Source organism: Anomaloglossus baeobatrachus, chromosome 4 (genome assembly GCF_048569485.1).
Source record: "Anomaloglossus baeobatrachus isolate aAnoBae1 chromosome 4, aAnoBae1.hap1, whole genome shotgun sequence".
Classification (NCBI taxonomy): Eukaryota; Metazoa; Chordata; class Amphibia; order Anura; family Aromobatidae; genus Anomaloglossus; species Anomaloglossus baeobatrachus.
Genome location: NC_134356.1, coordinates 53,073,636 through 53,093,780, shown reverse-complemented (window position 1 = coordinate 53,093,780; position 20,145 = coordinate 53,073,636). Strand labels below are relative to the sequence as shown.

The window sequence follows — 20,145 nt, the reverse complement described above, 5'->3', positions numbered from 1 at the left end:
GGATTCTCGAACAAAGTGTCATTACACAGGAAATAGAAACAAAAATTAAAATACCAATTAGATAGAGTAGTTAGGGAACGGTAGGGAATTTAATACAAGTATATTAGGAAATAGCTTAAATTACAGAAAAGAGTAGAGTCAGAATACTCAGTGTGCTGGAGACTAGCGCTGCCCCCACTAGTGACGTCAGTGGTCTGCTGCACTCAAAGTATTCTGACTGCGCTCTATTGCTGGCAGAATATTACTGATCTGAGCCTACAACAGACACTGTGCAGTTTGCACAATTCACTGCTTGCTGGGAAAATTAAGAAATTTAGAATGAAATTTAGTTTGACTTTGAAGCACCCCTTTAAGAATTCACCCAGGTTTTAGGGATCTAATATACATCTAACTAGAAGATCATACATAATCTTCACTCCAATTCTGTACAAGGAGTCAAACACTTAACAAGGTAGTCCACTACTTTAAGGGTATGTGCGCACGTTGCTTTTTACCTGCTTTTTACCTGCTTTTTTGCTGCTTTTTCTTCTGCGCTGTTTAATGCCAAAATGGATGTGTTCTTCTATTCAAGCAAAGTCTATGGGAATTTGGGTTTCTTGTTCACACTATGTTGTTCAAAATGCTGCCTTTTTGAGGCAGAACTTTGGTCAAAAACTCAGCTTTTCAAAGAAGCAACATGTCAATTGTTTTTGCCATTTGGGTTTTGCACTGCAAAGCTGAGTTTTTGACCAAAGTTCTGCCACAAAAAGGCTGCATTTTGAACAACATAGTGTGAACAAGAAACCCAAATTCCCATAGACTTTGCTTGAATAGAAGAACACATCTATTTTGGCATTAAACAGCGCAGAAGAAAAAGCAGCAAAAAAGCAGGTAAAAAGCAGGTAAAAAGCAACGTGCGCACATACCCTAACATTGATGCACTAACCTTAGGAGAGGTCATCAGTGTCTGATCAGCTGAGGTCCAACACCCATTTCCCCTGCTGATTAGTTGTTCCTGATGCCACCGCCAGCAGCAGGTGGCAGGAAAAGCTCAGTTCCGGAGCTGCTCCATCGTCTGATAGTGGCCGCAGCCAGGTACTGCACATCTGCCTCCAATTGATTTGAATAGGAGGCGGATGTTGAGTACCTGACCGCAGCCACTATCAAATGATGGAGTAGCTCCAGAACTGAGCATTTCCAGCCTCTTGCTAACTGCGGATGAACCGGCAACAGCTGATCGGTTGAGGTGCAGGGTGTCGGACCCCGGCCGATCAGACATTGATAACTTATCCTAAGGATAGGTCATCAATGTTAAAGTACTGAACACCCTCTTTAAGGCCCCCAGACACATTAGACAGCTGTTGACCAAACAATCCCTCAACCACCATCTCTCTCCCCTAACTCCTCCATACACAGGAATTCTTGGCTCTGCTAAGCACTCCTATGTTGTCTAGGAGAGGCTGTTGCCAGACCTCTAGCAGATTATCTCAACTGAGATAAGGAACCACCATTGGAATTCCAACAAGCCGATCCTTCACTCCTCCAACATCAATTGTCAGTGAACAGTATGTAACTTAGGCTGTTGGATAATCCCACCGATATCAGCAGGTTTGGCCATCTTTAGGGGTGCTTCACACACAGTGAGATCGCTCCTGAGTCACGGTTTTTGTGACGCACCAGTGACCTCATTAGCGATCTCGCTGTGTGTGACACTGAGCAGCGATCTGGCCCCTGCTGTGAGATCGCTGCTCGTTACACACAGTCCTGGTTCGTTTTTTTATTGTTGCTCTCCCGCTGATAAGCACAAATCGCTGTGTGTGACAGCGAGAGAGCAACAATCCTGAATGTGCAGGGAGCAGGAGCCGGCATCTGACAGCCTGCGGTAAGCTGTAACCAAGGTAAACATCGGGTAACCAAGGTGGTTACCCGATATTTACCTTCGTTACCAGCCTCCGCAGCTCTCACGCTGCCAGTGCCGGCTCCTGCTCCCTGCACACGCTAAGCTAAGCGGTGTGCGCTGGTAACTAAGGTAAACATCGGGTAACCATACCCGATGTTTACCTTAGTTACCAGTGTCCGCAGCTTCCAGACGCCGGTTCCGTGCAAGCGCAGCGTCGCTTGCACGTCGCTGCTGGCTGGGGGCTTGTCACTGGTGAGATCTGCCTGTTTGACAGCTCACCAGCGACCATGTAGCGACGCAGCAGCGATCCTGACCAGGTCAGATCGCTGGTGGGATCGCTGCTGCGTCGCTAAAGTGTGACGGTACCCTAAGGGGGCTTTACACGCTACGACATCGCTAATGCGAACTCGTTGGGGTCACGGAATTGGTGACGCACATCCGGCCGCATTAGCGATGCCGTTGCGTGTGACACCTATGAGCTATTTTGCATCGCTGCAAAAACGTGCAAAATCGCTCATCGGTGACATGGGGGTCCATTCTCAAAAATCGTTACTGCAGCAGTAACGAGGTTGTTCCTCGTTCCTGCAGCAGCACACATCGCTCCGTGTGACACCGCAGGAATGAGGAACCTCTCCTTACTTGCCTCCCGGCCGCTATGCGGAAGGAAGGAGATGGGCGGGATGTTATGTTCCGCTCATCTCCGCCCCTCCGCTTCTATTGGGCGGCGGTTCAGTGACGCAGCTGTGACGCTGAACGAACCGCCCCCTTAGAAAGGAGGCGGTTCGCCGGTCACAGCGACGTCGCCGGGCAGGTAAGTAGTGTGACAGGTCTGGGCGATGTTGTGCGGCATGGGCAGCGATTTGCCCGTGTCGCACAACAGATGGGGGCGGGTACCCACACTAGCGATATCGGTACCGATATCGCAGCGTGTAAAGCGGCCTTTAGTCTTTATAGAAGACGATGTTGAGTGTTCTTCTAGCCCAACTGGACAGAGAAGACAATGAAAGGTCCTTGGGTTTCATATATAATCTTCAACCCCAATCCTGTCCTTCATGAGCAACACCATTCATTTTCCCCATATAACTTTTGGCACTGTTCATGTGCTTGAAAGACTAATTTACAAGGCAGTCTTTGTTGGAGAAGAGTCAAGTGCCGAAGCTTCTCACACTTCACAGAGGTTTCTTTGTCTGAGCAGGAATGTCCATTATCCCGTCTGTTGTCACTGACATACTTATAGGGGAAGTCTCTTTATCAAAAGTGAACCTAAAACCACACGACCTGGTCCTTTTTCCAGAGTATCGCTGAAAAAGGTGCTGCTTACCGATAAATGGGTGCTGCTTACCGATAAATGGGCAAGTGAAAATTACATTATCCAAGGATGCAGTGGACAGGACTACACGTATCTGCGGGCCAGCGTTTATTAAGAGCTTTATCAGAGTTTTACCATTGACCCCCCTCATAGATGATAGTGAGTGGATATCCATCATTATTTTGCTACCTTCATCACATAATACTCTGGAGAGACCTGTTTATATTGGTCTTGGAAAAACATACACTTTTTCCCTTATTTTCTGCCAGGAAGGGCCCAGGAGAGGAATATATATACCAGGAGGAGGACAGTATATGCCAGGAGGGGCCCAGGAGAGGAACATATATACCAGGAGAGGGATAGTATATACCAGAAGGGGGACAGTATATACCAGGAGGGGCCCAGGAGAGGAACATATATACCAGGAGGGGAATAGTATATACCAGGAGGAGGACAGTATATACTAGGAGATGCACAGGAGAGGAACATATATACCAGGAAGGGGAAAGTTTATGCCAGGAGGAGCCCAGGAGAGGAACATTCTATATATATATATATATATATATATATATATATATATACCAGGAGGGGGACAGTATATACCAGGAGGGGCCCAGAAGAGAAACATATATACCGGGAGGGGGACAGTGTATACCGGGAGGGGGATAGTGTATACTAGGAGATGCCCAGGAGTGGAACATATATACCAGGAGGGGGACAGTATATGCCAGAAAGGCAGCAGTATATACCAGGATGGGGGACATATTTACTAGCATAAGAAACATACCAGGATGGGGGACATTACTACATAATGGAGGGGAGGGCAACTTGTCTGTATAGGATTTAGAATGCTAAATGTATATATACATCTGATCAACATGCGGGAATAGTTGAGTCTGTGGTCCAAATTTTGTACCAGGCCCATAGAACTCTAGTTACGCCACTGAATACAAAATATGTCCAAAAAAATCTACAAACACCAGAATATAAAAGTGAGGGTGCAGATAAAATTGCCTAGTGAAAAAAAACACACCTTAAAAACACTCAAAAAAGTGGGTAATATTTTTTTTTATTTTTTGAGTGTTTTTAGGATGTTTTTCACTAGGCAATTTTATCTGCACCCTCACTTTTGTACTCTGGTGTTTGTATATTTTTTTGGACATATTTTGTATTATACCCTATTTGTTACAAATTTTAGCAATAAAGGTTAATTAATTAATTAGTTCATTATTTTTTAATATGGTTTACTAGCTGTAGTACCCGGGCGTTGCCCGGGATAGTAACTGTCTCTCTGTCTCTCTCCCAGTCTCTGTCTGTATGTCGCTGCCTGTCTTTCTCTCTGTCCGTCTCTTTCCTTGTCTGTCTGAGTCTATGTCTCTGTCTGACTATTTCTATCTCTGTCTGTATCAGTCTATCGGTCTCCATCTCTGTGTCGGTCTGTCTCTCCCTATCTCTGTGTCTGTCTCTATGTGTGTGTCTGTCTGTCTCTTTCCCTGTCTGCCTCTTTTCCGTCTGTCTTGGTCTGTCTCTTTCCAGGTCTGTCTCTTTCCCGGTCTGTCTCTTTGCCCGGCTGACTTTTTCCAGAGCTGTCTCTTTTCAGGGCTGCCTATTTCCCCGTCTGTCTCTGTCTGTGTCTCTGTCTGTCTTTTTCTATCATTCTATACATCTCTCCACCAACATCATATAACCGCTCACATAAGCTTCAACTAACAGTTTATTTTGTTCCTATAGCAACCACTGACAGTTGCTATTAATAACCTATAGCTCCAAGCTCCATTCAGTTTAATGGAGGCAGGATTTTGGAGAGTAACTGTAAAGCACGGGGTTAAATTTTTCTGTCAAAACATAGTCTACAACGCTCCCTGGGTCACATGAGGTGTCTGTGCAAAATTTCGTGATTGTAAATGTGACAGTGCGGATTCCTTTAGCGGACATACACACATACACATACACACACACACACACACACACATACACTCAGCTTTATATATTAGATTACTTTTTCATTGCTTTACTTTTTTTCTGGGCTTATTAAACAATCCATCCACCACTTTTTTTTATTTGGGAGTTGTCCCATATATCGGTGATTTTCTTCTAACTGGGAGTTTGTAACTCCTTTCTTAATCTTTCACTAAACTGAAGTTCTTAGTGCTGATTTATGATCACAGACCACATAAAAGTTCAGCTCAACTTTGATGATGGCATCAAGCTTAAAAAGAAATAGACATGAATGTTATAAACTCCCCATCAGGAGGAACTCACTGGCGGATCCTCAGTTAACTCATTATGTAGCTAGAAATGTACAGGGAAACAATGAGTCTTTAGGAGCCTAATGGTACATTTTTTTTTTATTGTAAGCTCAAGTTAAAATCAAAATGGCCCTGAGGTTTCCATATCCGTAAATCTTGGAACTGATGAAAGCTCATATATAAGATCAGCTTTAGCGTTATTGTTATAGAAAGAGCAGAATTTTCCACATAAAACATTGCATTGCAGGCTGGAACACGACTGCGAACCTTAGGAATTAGTCCCTAGGGGAGACGGCAATGCTCATTGGTTACGTTAATGTAGAGCGCTGAGCTAGCAGGAGAAAGACATTTGACTCCTCGCAGCTGTAAGAGTCATCGTTCCTCCTGGAAACTGCACATTTTCTAACCAAAAGTGAACCCAAAATTAAATGACCCCCTAGGGCCATCAGAAGAAAATGTGAGTACTCAGTGTACAATCAAGAAGGTGGAGCGAGAGTTCTAAAATTACTTTGTCCTCATCATTCTTAGAAAACCTCAATTTCAATAGTCATTTTGGTCTACAAACCAAAACCCATTATTGGCAAGAGAAGCCCATAGTCTACTACGGACCACTGTATTCAGGCAACTAAAGACATTGATAGATATACTCATTTAAAGCACCACTCAAGCTTTTTTTTTTTTATTAATATTCTATTATTTTTTTAAGCCCCCTGTCTTATACTCACCTTCCGGCAGCTTCACCTTTTTCCAACGTCGCTCCATTGGTCTTGGCAATTTTTGATCTGTCCAGTGTTTCTTGGAGGTCATAACTCAATACAAGTTTATGAAGGCATCGTTCTAGCTCTCTTAGACTTACATTGCGCTCTTGTGACGTTACAGTCACAAGCTGGTGCTACAGTCACAAGATGGTGCCAAGAGACCAAAGAGGTGTCGGTAAACGGTGAAGTTACTGAAAGGGGAGTATAAGGCAAGGGGCTTAGATTTAAAGGGCCACTCCAGCATTGAAAAAAAAACCCAACATGCTGGAGTGGTGCTTTAAGACTTTAGTCACTTTGTCTTATGTGTCCTCATGGTTATCCACTGACTGCCATGGATTGACCATCTGGTTTCCATCTGGTCTCCATTCAGCGTCCTCATGGTTATCCACTGACTGCCATGGGTTGACCATCTGGTTTCCATCTGGTCTCCATTCAGTGTCCTCATGGTTATCCACTGACTGCCATGGGTTGACCATCTGGTCTCCATCTGGTCTCCATTCAGCGTCCGCATGGTTATCCACTGACTGCCATGGGTTGACCATCTAGTCTCCATCTGGTCTCCAAAAAGAGCTCAGCAGAGCTGCAGATAAAGTTGCATGGTGCTTCTTCAAAGAATGGCAGGGATTATCGCTATCGGACCCCAACCAACTGGATATTGAAGGCATAACTTATTGACGTCTACTGAGACAACCCCTTTGCCTTATGTGATTGGCGGGAAAACATCTATCAAATCATCTTTTAACTGTCAACTTTACCAGTCGTTGGCCAGATTTCTCCGACTTAACCGGTCGCTACAACGGGATCACTGGCGTAAAGAGGATAAAGGTGTTAGATACTCACATTTGCATGGGCCAATGTAATCCAGGTGCAGCTTGTGGCCCTTCTTTGTTCCTTCCAGGGTACATTTGTGGGCGAAGAAGTGGCAGGAAGAGTCAAAGGTCTTGTTGTCTGTGCCACAGACCTACGAGAGACGTTTTAGTTCAATAAGTGCCGTACGAAGAAACAGTGAAGTTCTTTCATTTCCAAGGGTTTGAAGGAATCAATTAAAAATTGTAATAATTATCTCACAGTGTAAACAGGTGGATAATCACTCGATACATGAGAAAAACACTCGCTCATTGGGTGACATCAAAGATCATCGTACTTGGCGGTGCGTCATCCCGTGGAAACCGAACTCGCAGTGCCAAGATCAACTGCAGCCTGTGCGCACTGAGCGATCTATTACAGATCACTTGTTCCCATCATTTACTTTGGTGCCTGTGTTATCGGGCATTTAAACGCCCACAATTGTATCATGCCACCGGTCAGGCAGTGTAAATGTGTTCATAGACAACAATAGTGTAGATATGTTTATTGGCTTCCATGGGAGAGTGTTATGAGCATGGTCTTTGACCTGTGCAGAGGTCACTGGGGTGGAAGTGAGCTGTGACATCACCTATTCTAAATGGTGGATCCTATGTTTTCCACAAATAGGTGATACATGCTAATGTAATCCTTCATGTAAGGCCTCATTCACATGTCGGTGTTGCATCATTTTCTTTCATGGATGTCTCAGTGATGGAAAACACTGATAGATACCTACACTATTTTTTCACGTGTTTAAATATGGATGTGTGAATGAGGCCTTAAGGAGGTTGTCCACTACTTTTCCAATGATAGCCTATCCTTAGGATAGGTCATCAACATCTGACTGGCTGGGGTTCGACTACTTTAAGATTGATGCCTATTCGTAGGATAGGTCATCAATGTCTGATCGGCTAGAGTCTGACTTTCCGTACCCCCACCGATCAGCGGTTACCCATGCCGGCGGTGACAGCAGGTGGCCGGAAATGCTCAGATCTGGAGCTGCCCCATCTTCTGATAGCTGCCACGTTCTGGTACTGCACATCCGCCTCTGACTGATTTGAATAGGTGGATGTACAGAACGCGGCCGCTACCAGTTGACGGAGCAGCTTCGGAACTAGCCATTTCCTGCCACGTTACGCTGCCGACGCTGGCACCAAGAGCAGCTGATCGTCGGGGATGCAGAATATCGGACCCCGGCCGATCAGACATTGATGACCTATCCTAAGAATAGGCATCGGTGTTAAAGTAGTGGACAACCCCTTTAATGAAATAACTGCTAAAAAGCGAACTAGAAGGGTCAGCCTAATAATAGGCTTAGTTTCCAAAGAGAGGACAGCAAGATTTATGGATTTTTTTTACGATAGATCATGATATGGAAAAGCAAAAAATAAAAGAGATAAGAAAAAGTAAAAAAAACACCAGCAATTAAAAAAACATCACCAGCAATTTAAAAAAATATCACCAGCAATTAAAAAAATATGTTTAGCATAATAACACAATACATTAGTTTGGGATGATGGATACGATAGATATGAAGCTTAGAAGAAGTTTCTAATGGTAAAGCTACAAATAAATAATTTATTTTCTAGATTTTTGCCATTATGGGTAGCAACTTGTCCCTTAAAGTTCCCTCTCATTCATTTTCCGAAAACCCTTATCCTGGAATGTGCAAATACTCTGAATACGTCGCTTCAGGTACATGGAATCTGACCATTGGAAAAACTTGAATGAATTTTTCTTTTTTCTTCACCTAATGAATTTTATTGAGAGCCTCATTGCTCAAGACCTTCCACATACTGAACAAATATAGAAATGGAACCAAATGGTGTGAATGAGATCTTTGACGTCTACGAAGGCCGGGCCTAAATCAATTTTTTCATTTATGGTTGAGTACTCCGTGACACATGATCAATTTGAAGACTTACCTTCTCGAACTCGCCTACACTTGCAGGGCAGGTTGATGGGTCTTGGCAGACGCACATTGGAGTGTTGTTCTCATCCACTTCACACACCTTGCCGTGCTTGCAGTGATGATTGAGGCAAGGATCTATGAGGGAAAAAAAACGTTTTATAAAGAGGTGTTATTATCCAGGCTTTTGATTAGCAAATCTGTCTAAATATGCATTAGTATACCCATATTGCTTGGGTTTCTAGGTCCTATTCTCAAAGCTTCATGTTTGATGGTGAACTATTTGGTGAATGATGGTGGTGAATACCATTTTGTGACGTCAACTCTTTCGATTTCATAGGAGGTCTAACCATTCTCCAGGAGCCTCCTGGATGTGCCGAGGGAGGGTACCTACTGAATTTCACTAACCTATTTTTATGGAGGCCTCACAAGAGATGACGTTGGAGAAAAAAATGATTGTGTTGAAGTACACAGGGCAAATAAGTCACCACCAGTGGTGTCTGGGAGCAATCAATACTAAATTAAACCTTCAACTTTATGGAAGATCCAGGAGAAAAGATGTTGGCCATATAAGCTATTATGTACATCCTTAAAGTATCCGATGAAAGCAATCCTTACTTTCTGGTGTGGTGGGATCCTCTTCCTCCTCATCGATTGCTTCATCAAACTCTCCAACTTCTATCTGCACGGGGTTTGCTCCCACTTCTGTCTCCTGTTATCATAAAAAAAGGAAGATCACTGAAGTCCCTGACAAGTTGTTGGTCAAGCATAGTAAGATGTAAAGACTTATATACACTGAAGACTAAATTTGGCCAATATTGGCAGGATCACCCAGATGTCTAAGCCGACTTTTGTTCTCTTGAAGATAAGTCTCTGCTAGAGGAGTCAGACATGGACTATCGTAGAGAAAACAGGAGTACACATCCTAGACGAGCAATCCTAGGTATGGGGGAGTCAGGGGAGATACCCAACAGCTGGATGTATTTGGCTAACAGCTGTCTAATGTGTATGGGGTGCTTAAATTGTCTCACCTCAGTCACAACATCTTCTATCACCTCCTCCTCTTCTGGCAAAGCATCCTGTTGCTGCTTAAAGAGAAGAGAACTGAGTTAGTGAACACCAAGGTACCACAAATGTTAACATCAACTGGTCACCAAAGTGAAGGACCAAAACTAGAATGTGTCATATAAATAATATAAACCTGGCACCAAACATAGCATATTACTCCATAATGAGAAGGCAAGGAAACCTCTTCCAAAACAGGACCTTTTCTTTCTTGGTCCAATCCAAGTAAAAAGGAGAAGGCTTAGCTTAAGACTGAGGCCTACAAAGGTATTGTCAGAAAAGATGTGGGTTTCACCTCTGGTTCCTGGAAACATCTGAAGAACTTTTTATTCGTATGCAAATGTGGGAAATATGGTGCAACCTTGCATGTTGAAGGTCTTCTGATTGACAGTGTTCATTTCCCAAAGAACACTGTCCTCTTTCTGCTGATACTTGCTACACTAATACATCCGGAAGCGTAAAGGCGGCTTGAGATCTTCTCTGAAGACATTTGCTACACCCACGGGTGTATTAGACAAGGACACATGCGCACACTTTGCAGCACAGCATTCAGACAGTGCTTGTTGAGCAGAGGGAAGCGAGCACTGTCAATCAGGGGATGGTCAATAAGGTGGTTGGTCTCAAATATCCAAGTGAGGTGGCATAATGGTGCACCAAACTCTTGGCCTCACCAAGCGGGCATTGTAGTCTCCTCATTTGCATCTGAATCAAAAGCTTTTTTCTCAGTTTCTGTACCAGTAACAGGTACAGGGATGTTTTTTTTCATAGGGGGTTATATGTCCTACAATACTGTATAGACCATTTAAAATGCATTTCGGGGGTGACAGACTCCCTTTAAGTTGTCCTGTCCTTCTTAATTGATTCTCAGCAAAATAAGGACTGGGAACAGCGGAACGTATGCTCCGAATCAACGCTATAGGATAAGTCAACTAGGTTAACGTTGTCCTCCTCAACTGTCCTTACTATGTAAGTACCGTAAGTAAGTATACCAGGATCAAGAAAGAGATTGATTTGATAGGGTGAATGGCCACTTACAGGTGCAGCTAGTGCTTTGCCAGCCAGGCACAAGACGAAGAAGATCCAGACTCTCATTGTGCTACCTGAACTGGAAAACAAAATATAGAAGTTTAAGTCAATAAACTTAAATTTAAAAGTAAAGCAAATATGTGCAATAACAATGGTTGGGACTTTGATATTTATCATATGGTTATGATTTTGGGGTACCCACTAAAATTAAATTCTATACATGGACTTTACAACTCTATTGATCAAGCAATTTTATCCGTCATAATAATAGGATGAGCTATAAAGACGACCATAATAAAATCTGGCCCAGTTCAGGAGCTGCTTGATATTCACATACATTAGTCTGGTCCATAAATTAGACCATCGATCTGTGTGGAAAATTGTCCAGTAGCAACAATGGGTGTGTGTGGCCTTCATGTGTGGTCCATGAAGGACTCAAACCCTAAACGTCTGTATAATACAGTCCACCTAACAAGCTGTTCACGTGATGAAACTTTGGTTGAGCACCCATCAACCAGTTGGGTTCTATCTAGGATTCTAACAAAACTCTGAGTGGGATCTACCCATGGGTTCCTCACAAAATGTAAAAGATAGGTCTGTTAAGCTTCTGCCAGATAACTCCTTCCTGGACCCTGTGAGTGTGATAAAGGATCCTAGGGGGATCACAAGCACAAATGTCAAACACAACATGTTCTTCAAAATCGGTACAGGCATGTCGCTCAGGGCATGAAACAAGTCCTAACGGATGGAGGAGCAGAATTTGAAATTGTAGCGTGATTTCCAGTAACAAGGGGTTTACCTTGAGGTGGATGCAAAAGACGTCACAACTGGTCTTGGCAGGTTCTGTGAAAGGGTCACAGTGTGTATCAACCCTTAAAAGGTATTCTAAAGTTTGGGAGTTGTCCCTAACCCTTAAAGGGTATTTCTAAAGTTTGTGAATTAACCCCCAGCCATTGGATAGGGGACAACTTTCCTGTCACTGGGGTCTAACCACAATCCGATGCTTTTGTACATCACCGCTCCATTCATACTGGGTTCTTTAGGGTTATTGAGATCCATAGGGGTCTCAGCAATCTGCCCCCCATTCAGTGTGAACTTCCACATTTGAGAATACTTCTTTAAGAAATTACGGCCCAGGACTTGACAGTAAACACTATTATTTTATTTTTCTTTTATTTATGCTTTATCTTAATCTGGCCTATACTTTACAATGACGAGCGCTCAGCTGACAGCTATCTCTCCTGACTCGGCTGAGCGCTCCTGTGTTCTCTATGAGTTTATCTCCGAGCCGAGTAAAGAATCGTTTGCCGAAATTTCAACGTCTGCCGAAATTCCAATGGCAGGATCCTTCTTTCTAGACATCATTTGTCATGGTAGAGTCAGAAAACCCCAATATCCATTCAATGGTAAGATAATCCTGCCAAAATTGAAAGTTTTGGCTGACTTTCTATCTAGTGTATGTGGATACGGGCCTTTAGTGCAAACATTCATTGAGTTATGCTAACACTTCATCAGCCACTAATGCTCAAATTTATCAGAAATGATATAATTTACACCAATTCTTCAGCATACTTCAGCTCTGACACACCATATGTTGCCAATCACGTGATCCCAAGATCGGGGCTCTGGAACTCTGAGAATGGACCCAATCTTAACAGAGCAGAGGTGCGTATGCTAGACTTCTGCACTCATTGTCTGTTGATTTGCCAGAAAAAGACGAGCTTTGTACTTGACAGTCCCATAGACAATAAATGGAGCTGAGGTTGAGCATGCGCACCACTGCTGCAGTCAGGTTGGAGCTGCAGAGCCCCATTCTTGGGGTTCCGGAGTCCTCATCTTAGGATCGCAAGAGAATCCCAATGATCAGCTATTTATCCCTTTCATATGCTTGGGGATAACTTTTGGGAAATAATTTTTCATTTTATGCTTTAACATAGGACTTTGAAACTGATCGACCTACAAAAGTTCATTTTCATTCCCAGTGCACCATGTAAAGTGGTCAGATGGAGTCAGCCAAAAAACTTCCTTTCATTCTATTCCCTGGCCATGGATCCCCGGTCTGTGCACTGTGTCTCAGGTTGGGGTCAGTTCAGCCTTTTTTGGATTTCATAAGTGTCGGATGGAAAAGTACTGCCACTTTTGGCAGCTTTCTTTAGATCCTGATGCCCTGATAGGCTTTTGCATAGGCCGGGGCACCCTGTTTTTCCGGACATTTCCTGGCACTCGGCACACACACGCTGGGAAACATTCTTTATGTCCGCAGCTCGAAAATAAACAGGATTATTTAGTCACATTTCAGATCAGAGAGTGAAAACACATTCGCTAACCAAAAGCAACAGTAGGGTTGAGACGATTGCGTTGCCCCCCTATATATTCGGGCTGCTCGATGACAGGCTCCATTCTAATACTAAATCTTTATATACGTAAAGGAAATAATAACATTTAGAGAATTGAAAAAAAAATCACAGAAAATGAAGAAAAGTAGAAAAGTTAAAACTTTACCAAACTTTTAAAAACTATTAAAACTTTTACCAAAAATATATTAAGAATCTCTATGGGTTCTCCTACTCGTTTGGCCTTTGCTGATGACCGGGGTGAAGTGACCTCTTACCGTACTTTATTTTGATTGACCCCCCAACATTTCAATAAAAAGTTCTCATAAACCCATCGACACAGAAGTACAGAACCGTATGTATTTTGCTTGGAAGGCCCCTTAGAGGGAAATGTGTCCTGTAGCAAACAAACCTCAGCTCGTCGTGATCTCAGAGCAAGGAAAAAACAAGTTTATTTCAGAAGAGTAAACTAAGTTTATGAAAAGAGACTTCTTCTACCGCCTCATCTATGTCTGGAAAGATTTTACTCAGTACATTTCATGGACAGAGAAATACACATTAGCCGGATTCATCATGGAAGATGAAGCAACTGTTGCCATTAACCCATTTGGTCAATGGGTTTCGCATCTGTTCCTTTCGAATCATGGAAAGGCAGTTTTAGGGTTATTTTTTCCATTTTCTAAATGTTCTCGGATAAGATAATATTGAATACACTTTAACAGCAAATATCCGTAGAAAAAAAGTTTGAGCATCTTAGATTTCAATATGTCTGATCCATTATTCCAGTTGTCGGCAAAGAGAGTTGAAGACCAACATACACAATCACCCTGTAATCATTGTTGATGGATCTGCAGAAAGACTGTCTATTATATCTGATGTCTCAGGGATGGTACAGATCAGGCGGATGCAATTTGATCCCCCGAACCTTTTGTTTGGCAGACAGATTATAAGGAGCCTATCCACTGTAGACTAATGTCTGTTGAACACGCCTATACCAACAGTTATGGAAAATAGTCTAATGTGTATGAGAGCTCCGGCCAACTGATGAACTGGGGAGATGTTGATATGGCATGTCCGATTCTAGACTACCGATCGCATTGTTCTCCTTGAGATAAGCTGCCGGCCGACATATCTGTAGGCGGCTTTCTCATAGAGAAGTCAAGAGCCCTCGGCAAGCGAGATATCCTATGTATGAGAGCCCTAGCCAACTGATGAACCAAGGAGATTGTCGATTGAGCATGTCCGATTTCAGACTACCAATCACATTGTTCTCCTTGAGATAAAGCCGATGTATATATAGGTGGCTTTCTCATGGAGAACTCGAGAGTGCTCGGTGAGCGAGAGATCCAGTGTATGAGAGCGCCAGCCAACTGATGAATCAGGGAGATGTCGATTGGCCATGTCCGATTCCAGACTACTGATCGCATTGTTCTCCGTGAGATAAGCTGCCAATGACATATCTATAGGCAACTTTCTTATAGAGAACTCAAGAGCACTCGGCGAGCGAGAGATCCTGTGTATGAGAGCGTCGGCCAACTGATGAACCGGGGAGATGTTGATTAGGCATGTCTGATTTCAGACTACCAATCACATTGTTCTCCTTGAGATAAGCTATGGGCCGATGTATCTATTGGCGGCTTTCTTATTGAGAACACAGGAGTGATTGGTGAGCGAGCGAGCAATCATATGTCGGCCGAGATGGCTGTTGGCCGAAGAATTGGCCTAAGCATCATTTGGCCAACAGCCATCTGATGTCTATGGCTGGCCTTACTTATGGCACTCCACACAGAGACCATATCCATGCTAGGCTGATTGTTCATGTATGGATGAGTCTGGATTACCCACTTACCATGACAAAAATTAGCAATCCATTACCTAGGGTATGTTGGTTACTTAAAGCTGGCCATACACTTTTTCAGGCAAACTACTAGGGTCCATTTAGACTAGACGACTGTGGCCAATAAAGGGACTTCAAGCCAATTAGTGAACATTTAAAGGCCTGTTGTCCACAATTCTATGCATTCAAAATGATCATTCACACAATTGTTTTATGCTTGTAGAATATCATTTTATGAAAAGCATATCTCCTGTTTACATCATACAACGTACTACCAAGTACAATGATTTCAATAGCAGCATGAATGGGCAGACAAAAAAGTGGTTTGCCAATTCATTGGATTGTTCCCGAAATGATCACACGAGTTGATAATCAGCGATTATCGGTTATGTAAATGGATTTTAATTTATATAGGTGTAATTGGACAAAAATCTAATATTTCTGAGGACTCCCTGCTGTTTACCCATACCAGATGTCCAGGATAAAAAAAAAGTTACACCACTGCCAAGGCAGTGTTACTGGAGTTGGGGTGAAGCCATTTGCATATTCCATTCCATCGGCATGACCTCCTACCTTTCGGCATCCGCGGGTTCTTCTTTTGATTAGCTGGCCTGGTGTGATGTCACATAACATTGCGCCAAGTCGACCGATCAAAAGAGGAGCTGTGGATGGTGGCAGGTAAGAAGCAGTTCTCTTGCTCCCATGCAACGGAACAGCCACAGATCACTGGCGGTACTGATGGAACGGGACATGCAAATTCATTCGCGCCAACTCTAGTGTGTGACGTGTCTTATTTTCCTCCCCCCAGGTCATCTCCCAGTTTAAAGAGGATCTGTCTCCTCTCCTGCACGTCTGTTTCAGTAAATAATTATAATCCCAATAAAATAACAATTCTGTGTCCTCTTTTCTTATAACTTGATGTTGGGTCATTCCTCTATTATTGCTCTTAGAAACGTATGAATACATTTTACAAATGAGAGTTACCAGTTGATGATGAGTCCATCAAAAGTGTGCTACTATCCACTCAGTGCTGCTAGGGTCAGACTGTGAAGGGACACACCCCTTTGACAAAAGGAAACCGACACCCTGTTGTACATTTATTGATACATTGTAGGAGAATGATACAGCACAAATTTCAAGGAAAAACTCAACAAATGAAATTACATGTAGAATACAAGTACTTACTGAAACAGAAATGTCACGAGAGCTGTCAGCTTCTGAGCTGACAGTTTGCTGCCAGTGTAAGGAAATGGACAGGGTTCTGTTGCATTTCTTCCCTTGAAGACACCGATACACTGGCGGACACAGACAGAAGAGGACCCCTGTGCAAGAACAGTACATGGGGCCCTTTTCAGTCCAATAACTCATCAAAATGCACAATTCCACCTACTTTGGAGGTGGAAATGGGTCCCCCAACCTCTTGGGCCCCTGTGCAGCTGCACAGGCTGCACCAATTATATGTCCGCCTCCGCACCAATTGCGTTATTGTATTGTTGTGTAGTGTAATGTGAATTGCGTCCTATGTCTTTTATTAATATTGTAGTATGTGAATTGTAATGTAATGTGTTCCTGTGTAATATATAGTGTACAGCAAGACTTTATGTAGTAATGTAACATGTTATGATGTTGTGTATGCCACTGCCTTGTTCGGGGATTGAGTTCTGCCCAGCAACAGAGAGTGAGCAGAGTCAGAAGTAGTTGTGTTGGGACTAGCCCACAATGGGAGGGGTTAGTTCATAGGGTAAGGGACAGTTCCATCTAGAAGGAGTGGTGAAGATCTAGTGAACGATAGATACCGGTAAGTAGTCTGTAGGTCATATACATTGGGTGACCTGTAGCGGCAAAAGGAAAAAAAGGAGACCAGAGATGAGTGTTGACCAAGACACAGAGTGAGAAAAATATGAGAGCTAGAGACCAACCCTCGAACGAACCAGTTTCCGACAATAAGAGCCAGAGAACTGCAGTTTAATGGCCAGGCTCCCAACTGTCAAGGTAATGGATTAATACGAACTGGCATGTGAATGAAGTTGGCTTTCCTGGTGGAGTCTTCCCAGATGTCATAAGGCTCTAAGCTGGCACTACTGGCTACCCCTTACCCCCTTCTCTATGAGATGGAGATGTGAACACGAAAGCGTCTGGGAACACAAGGCTCTACTCTCGCCATAGTGATGGAGTCTCTACGAGGAGACTGGACGTCCAGCTGATAGAAGGGAAGGTGATTGTCACAACTGGTGTGTGAACGACGTTGGCCTTCCTGGTGGAGTTTCATCAGATGTCATAAGGCTCTAAGCTGGAACTACTGGTTACCCCTTACTCCCTTCTCTACGAGGAGAAGAGATGTGGACATGGAAACGTCTGGGAGCACAAGGCTCTACTCTAGCCATAGTGACGGAGTCTCTGACCCTCCCCACCCTCTATGAGGAGACTGGACGTCCAGCCGATAAAAGGGGAGGTGATCAACACAAACTCTACTGAACGATTGGACTTGGTTGCGCTAGGACTCTCAGGACCAGTAAGACCGGAAGCAACGCAGTGGGACCTGAGAATGTGTTTAAATATGCTTTGAACAATTGAAATGTGTTGGAAGATATGTGCCTGCTATCTGGTGTATAAAGTTGTGGCTGAAGATGAACCGTTGAGTAATGTACTGTTGTTTAAAATTAACTGTTGGTCTCCTTGTGAGTATGAGTCATCATCGGATTCTGGTCTGCAGCATTATGCGGCCTTCACGGGTTCACAGCCCACACAACACAACACCACACACCTCGCCAAGACCAACTCTTTCATGTACTGTACCGGGGCGTCCAGAGTCAATAGCTCACCGGCGACTACCACCCAGCGCCACTCTACACCTGAATGTCAGGAAATGTCCAGATCCTGATATAACATCCACAAATAAACCATTACAAAATATGCAAAGGATTTTTGCAGGACTAAATTATCAATATCATTGTACATTGTGTATTATTTATACCTCTGAGTACTTAGGAAAGCTGGAGGGAACACAGCATTATCTAATTACTGACCTGATCCCATTAACTAAAACCCCATAAATATATAGAATGTCTAGAGCCCTAGAGTCAAATTATTAGATATTTTTTATTTTTTAAAATTGTGCCTCTTTCAATCCCTCATTCAACCAAAAAAAAGCTAATGGGTGGTAGGGAGGCATGACTATAATATGGACTATAATATTCCCCTCATAAATATTTATGGCATGTGAAGCACTTGTGGCTCATCCTTTAAGGGGGGTTTTCAGACCAGACTTACTTTATAAGCTAAGCACACAGCCTTGTAGGTCATATAACCATTATTAAACAAAAAGTACCTTTATTGTTCCAATCTTTGCCTTTCTTCTGCAGAAACTGAAATTTAATCCTATACTCCAATTGGGTTACTCGGTGCACCCTAGGTGTGGCCAAGAGGCTCAATGCACTGTTCCGCCCACTGCTGTTGCAGGTCCTGTCTCCCTCACTGGTGATTGGCTGAGCTTTCTCTGCAGAAATTGGTCACCCAAGGCAATTACCAGTGAGGTAGGCAGGACATTCAAAACCAGTGGGCATAACAGTGGTCTAAACATCTCGGCCACACCAAGGGTGCACTTTCTCCACTAATTAGCACGTTTATTTACCCTTTAGTTTCAAAGAACAGAGGCAGGGAGTAGATATCTTAAGGTGTGATTCTTATAAGGACTATATCCCATACAAGGCTATGTGCTTAATATATATTGTCAATTTAGACTGACAGACTCCCTGTAAATAGGTGTCAAGCCATCGCCTATTAGAAGAATGGCTATTCCCATAAACTCAATTTCCTAATTTAGGTCAGGGTCTCTTTCAGTAGATATGAATGGACAGATGTGTGCACCACTTTATTGAAGTCTATGGGTGTGAAGTGCTGGACTAGACACTATATACTTAAGAAGAAGAAGAGACATAAAAAGTTTTTCCCGACAGCATGGAAGTTTTGTTTTCTAATGGAGTCAGCACTAAGTTGCTGAATGACATGTCTATAGGAGAATATGTAGATCTGCTATGTCTACAGTCGAATTAAAGGGGTGGTCTCCAGAAAAATCCACACCCGGGTCATGGATCCCTTGCTTTACCAAGGGCAGTGTACTACTGAAATTAACATTTCGGTCAAGTGGTGTGGGAACCCTCCTAAAAAGGAAAGTGAGTGAGAGGAAAGAGGAGAAAGAGAGGAAGAGAGGAAGTGAGAAAGAGGAAGAGAGAGGTACAAAGAGAGAGGGAGGGAGAGAGAGAGAGAGAGAGAGGAGAGAGAGAGAGAGAGGAGAGTGGGTAAGAGAGAGAGAGTGAGGAGGAGAGAGGTGAGAGTGGGGAAGAGAGAGAGAGAGAGAGGGGAAGAGAAAGGAGAGGGTGAAAGAGAGAGAGGAGAGGGAGAGGAAGAGAGTGAGGATAGAGAGTGAGGGAGAAAGACATGATGAGAGAGAGAAAGAGGAGAGAGTGAGGAAGAGAGAGAGAGAGAAAGAGAGAGGAGAGAGAGAGGAAAGAGTGGGGAAGAGAGAGAGAGAGAGAGTGGGGAAAAGAAAGGAGAGGGTGAAAGAGAGAGAGAAAGAGGAGAGAGTGAGGAAGAGAGATATGATGAGAGAGAGGAGAGAGTGAGGAAGAGAGAGAGGAGAGAGTGAGGAAGAGAGAGGAGAGAGGAGAGAGAGAGAGGAGAGAGAGAAAAGAGTGGGGAAGAGAGAGAGAGAGAGAGTGAGGAAGAGAAAGGAGAGCGTGAAAGAGAGAGAGGAAGAGAGGGGGAGGATAGAGAGTGAGGGAGAAAGATATGATGAGAGAGAGAATGAGTGAGGAAGAGAGAGAGAAAGAGGAGAGAGTCAGGAAGAGAGAGAGAGAGAGAGAAAGAGAGAGGAGAGAGTAGGGGAGAGAGAGAGGAAGAGAAAGGAGAGCGTGAAATAGAGAGGGAGAGAGGGA

General features: G+C 43.5%; 1 protein-coding gene across 2 annotated transcripts in view; it reads right to left on the bottom strand.

The window, feature by feature from the left end:
• Positions 1-20,145, bottom strand: part of SPARC (secreted protein acidic and cysteine rich) — a 32,539-nt gene that overhangs the window by 6,996 nt on the left and 5,398 nt on the right. Inside the window, exons 2-6 of one of the 2 annotated variants that reach the window (XM_075344332.1) lie at positions 11,051-11,120; positions 9,982-10,038; positions 9,569-9,662; positions 8,967-9,088; positions 7,036-7,156 (exon numbers count right to left, since the gene is read on the bottom strand). In XM_075344332.1, the coding sequence (XP_075200447.1) occupies positions 7,036-7,156; positions 8,967-9,088; positions 9,569-9,662; positions 9,982-10,038; positions 11,051-11,107 (451 nt within the window). In that variant the 5' untranslated portion in view covers positions 11,108-11,120. The remainder of the gene's footprint in view (positions 1-7,035; positions 7,157-8,966; positions 9,089-9,568; positions 9,663-9,981; positions 10,039-11,050; positions 11,121-20,145) is intronic. The other variant, XM_075344333.1, reaches the window with a different exon arrangement.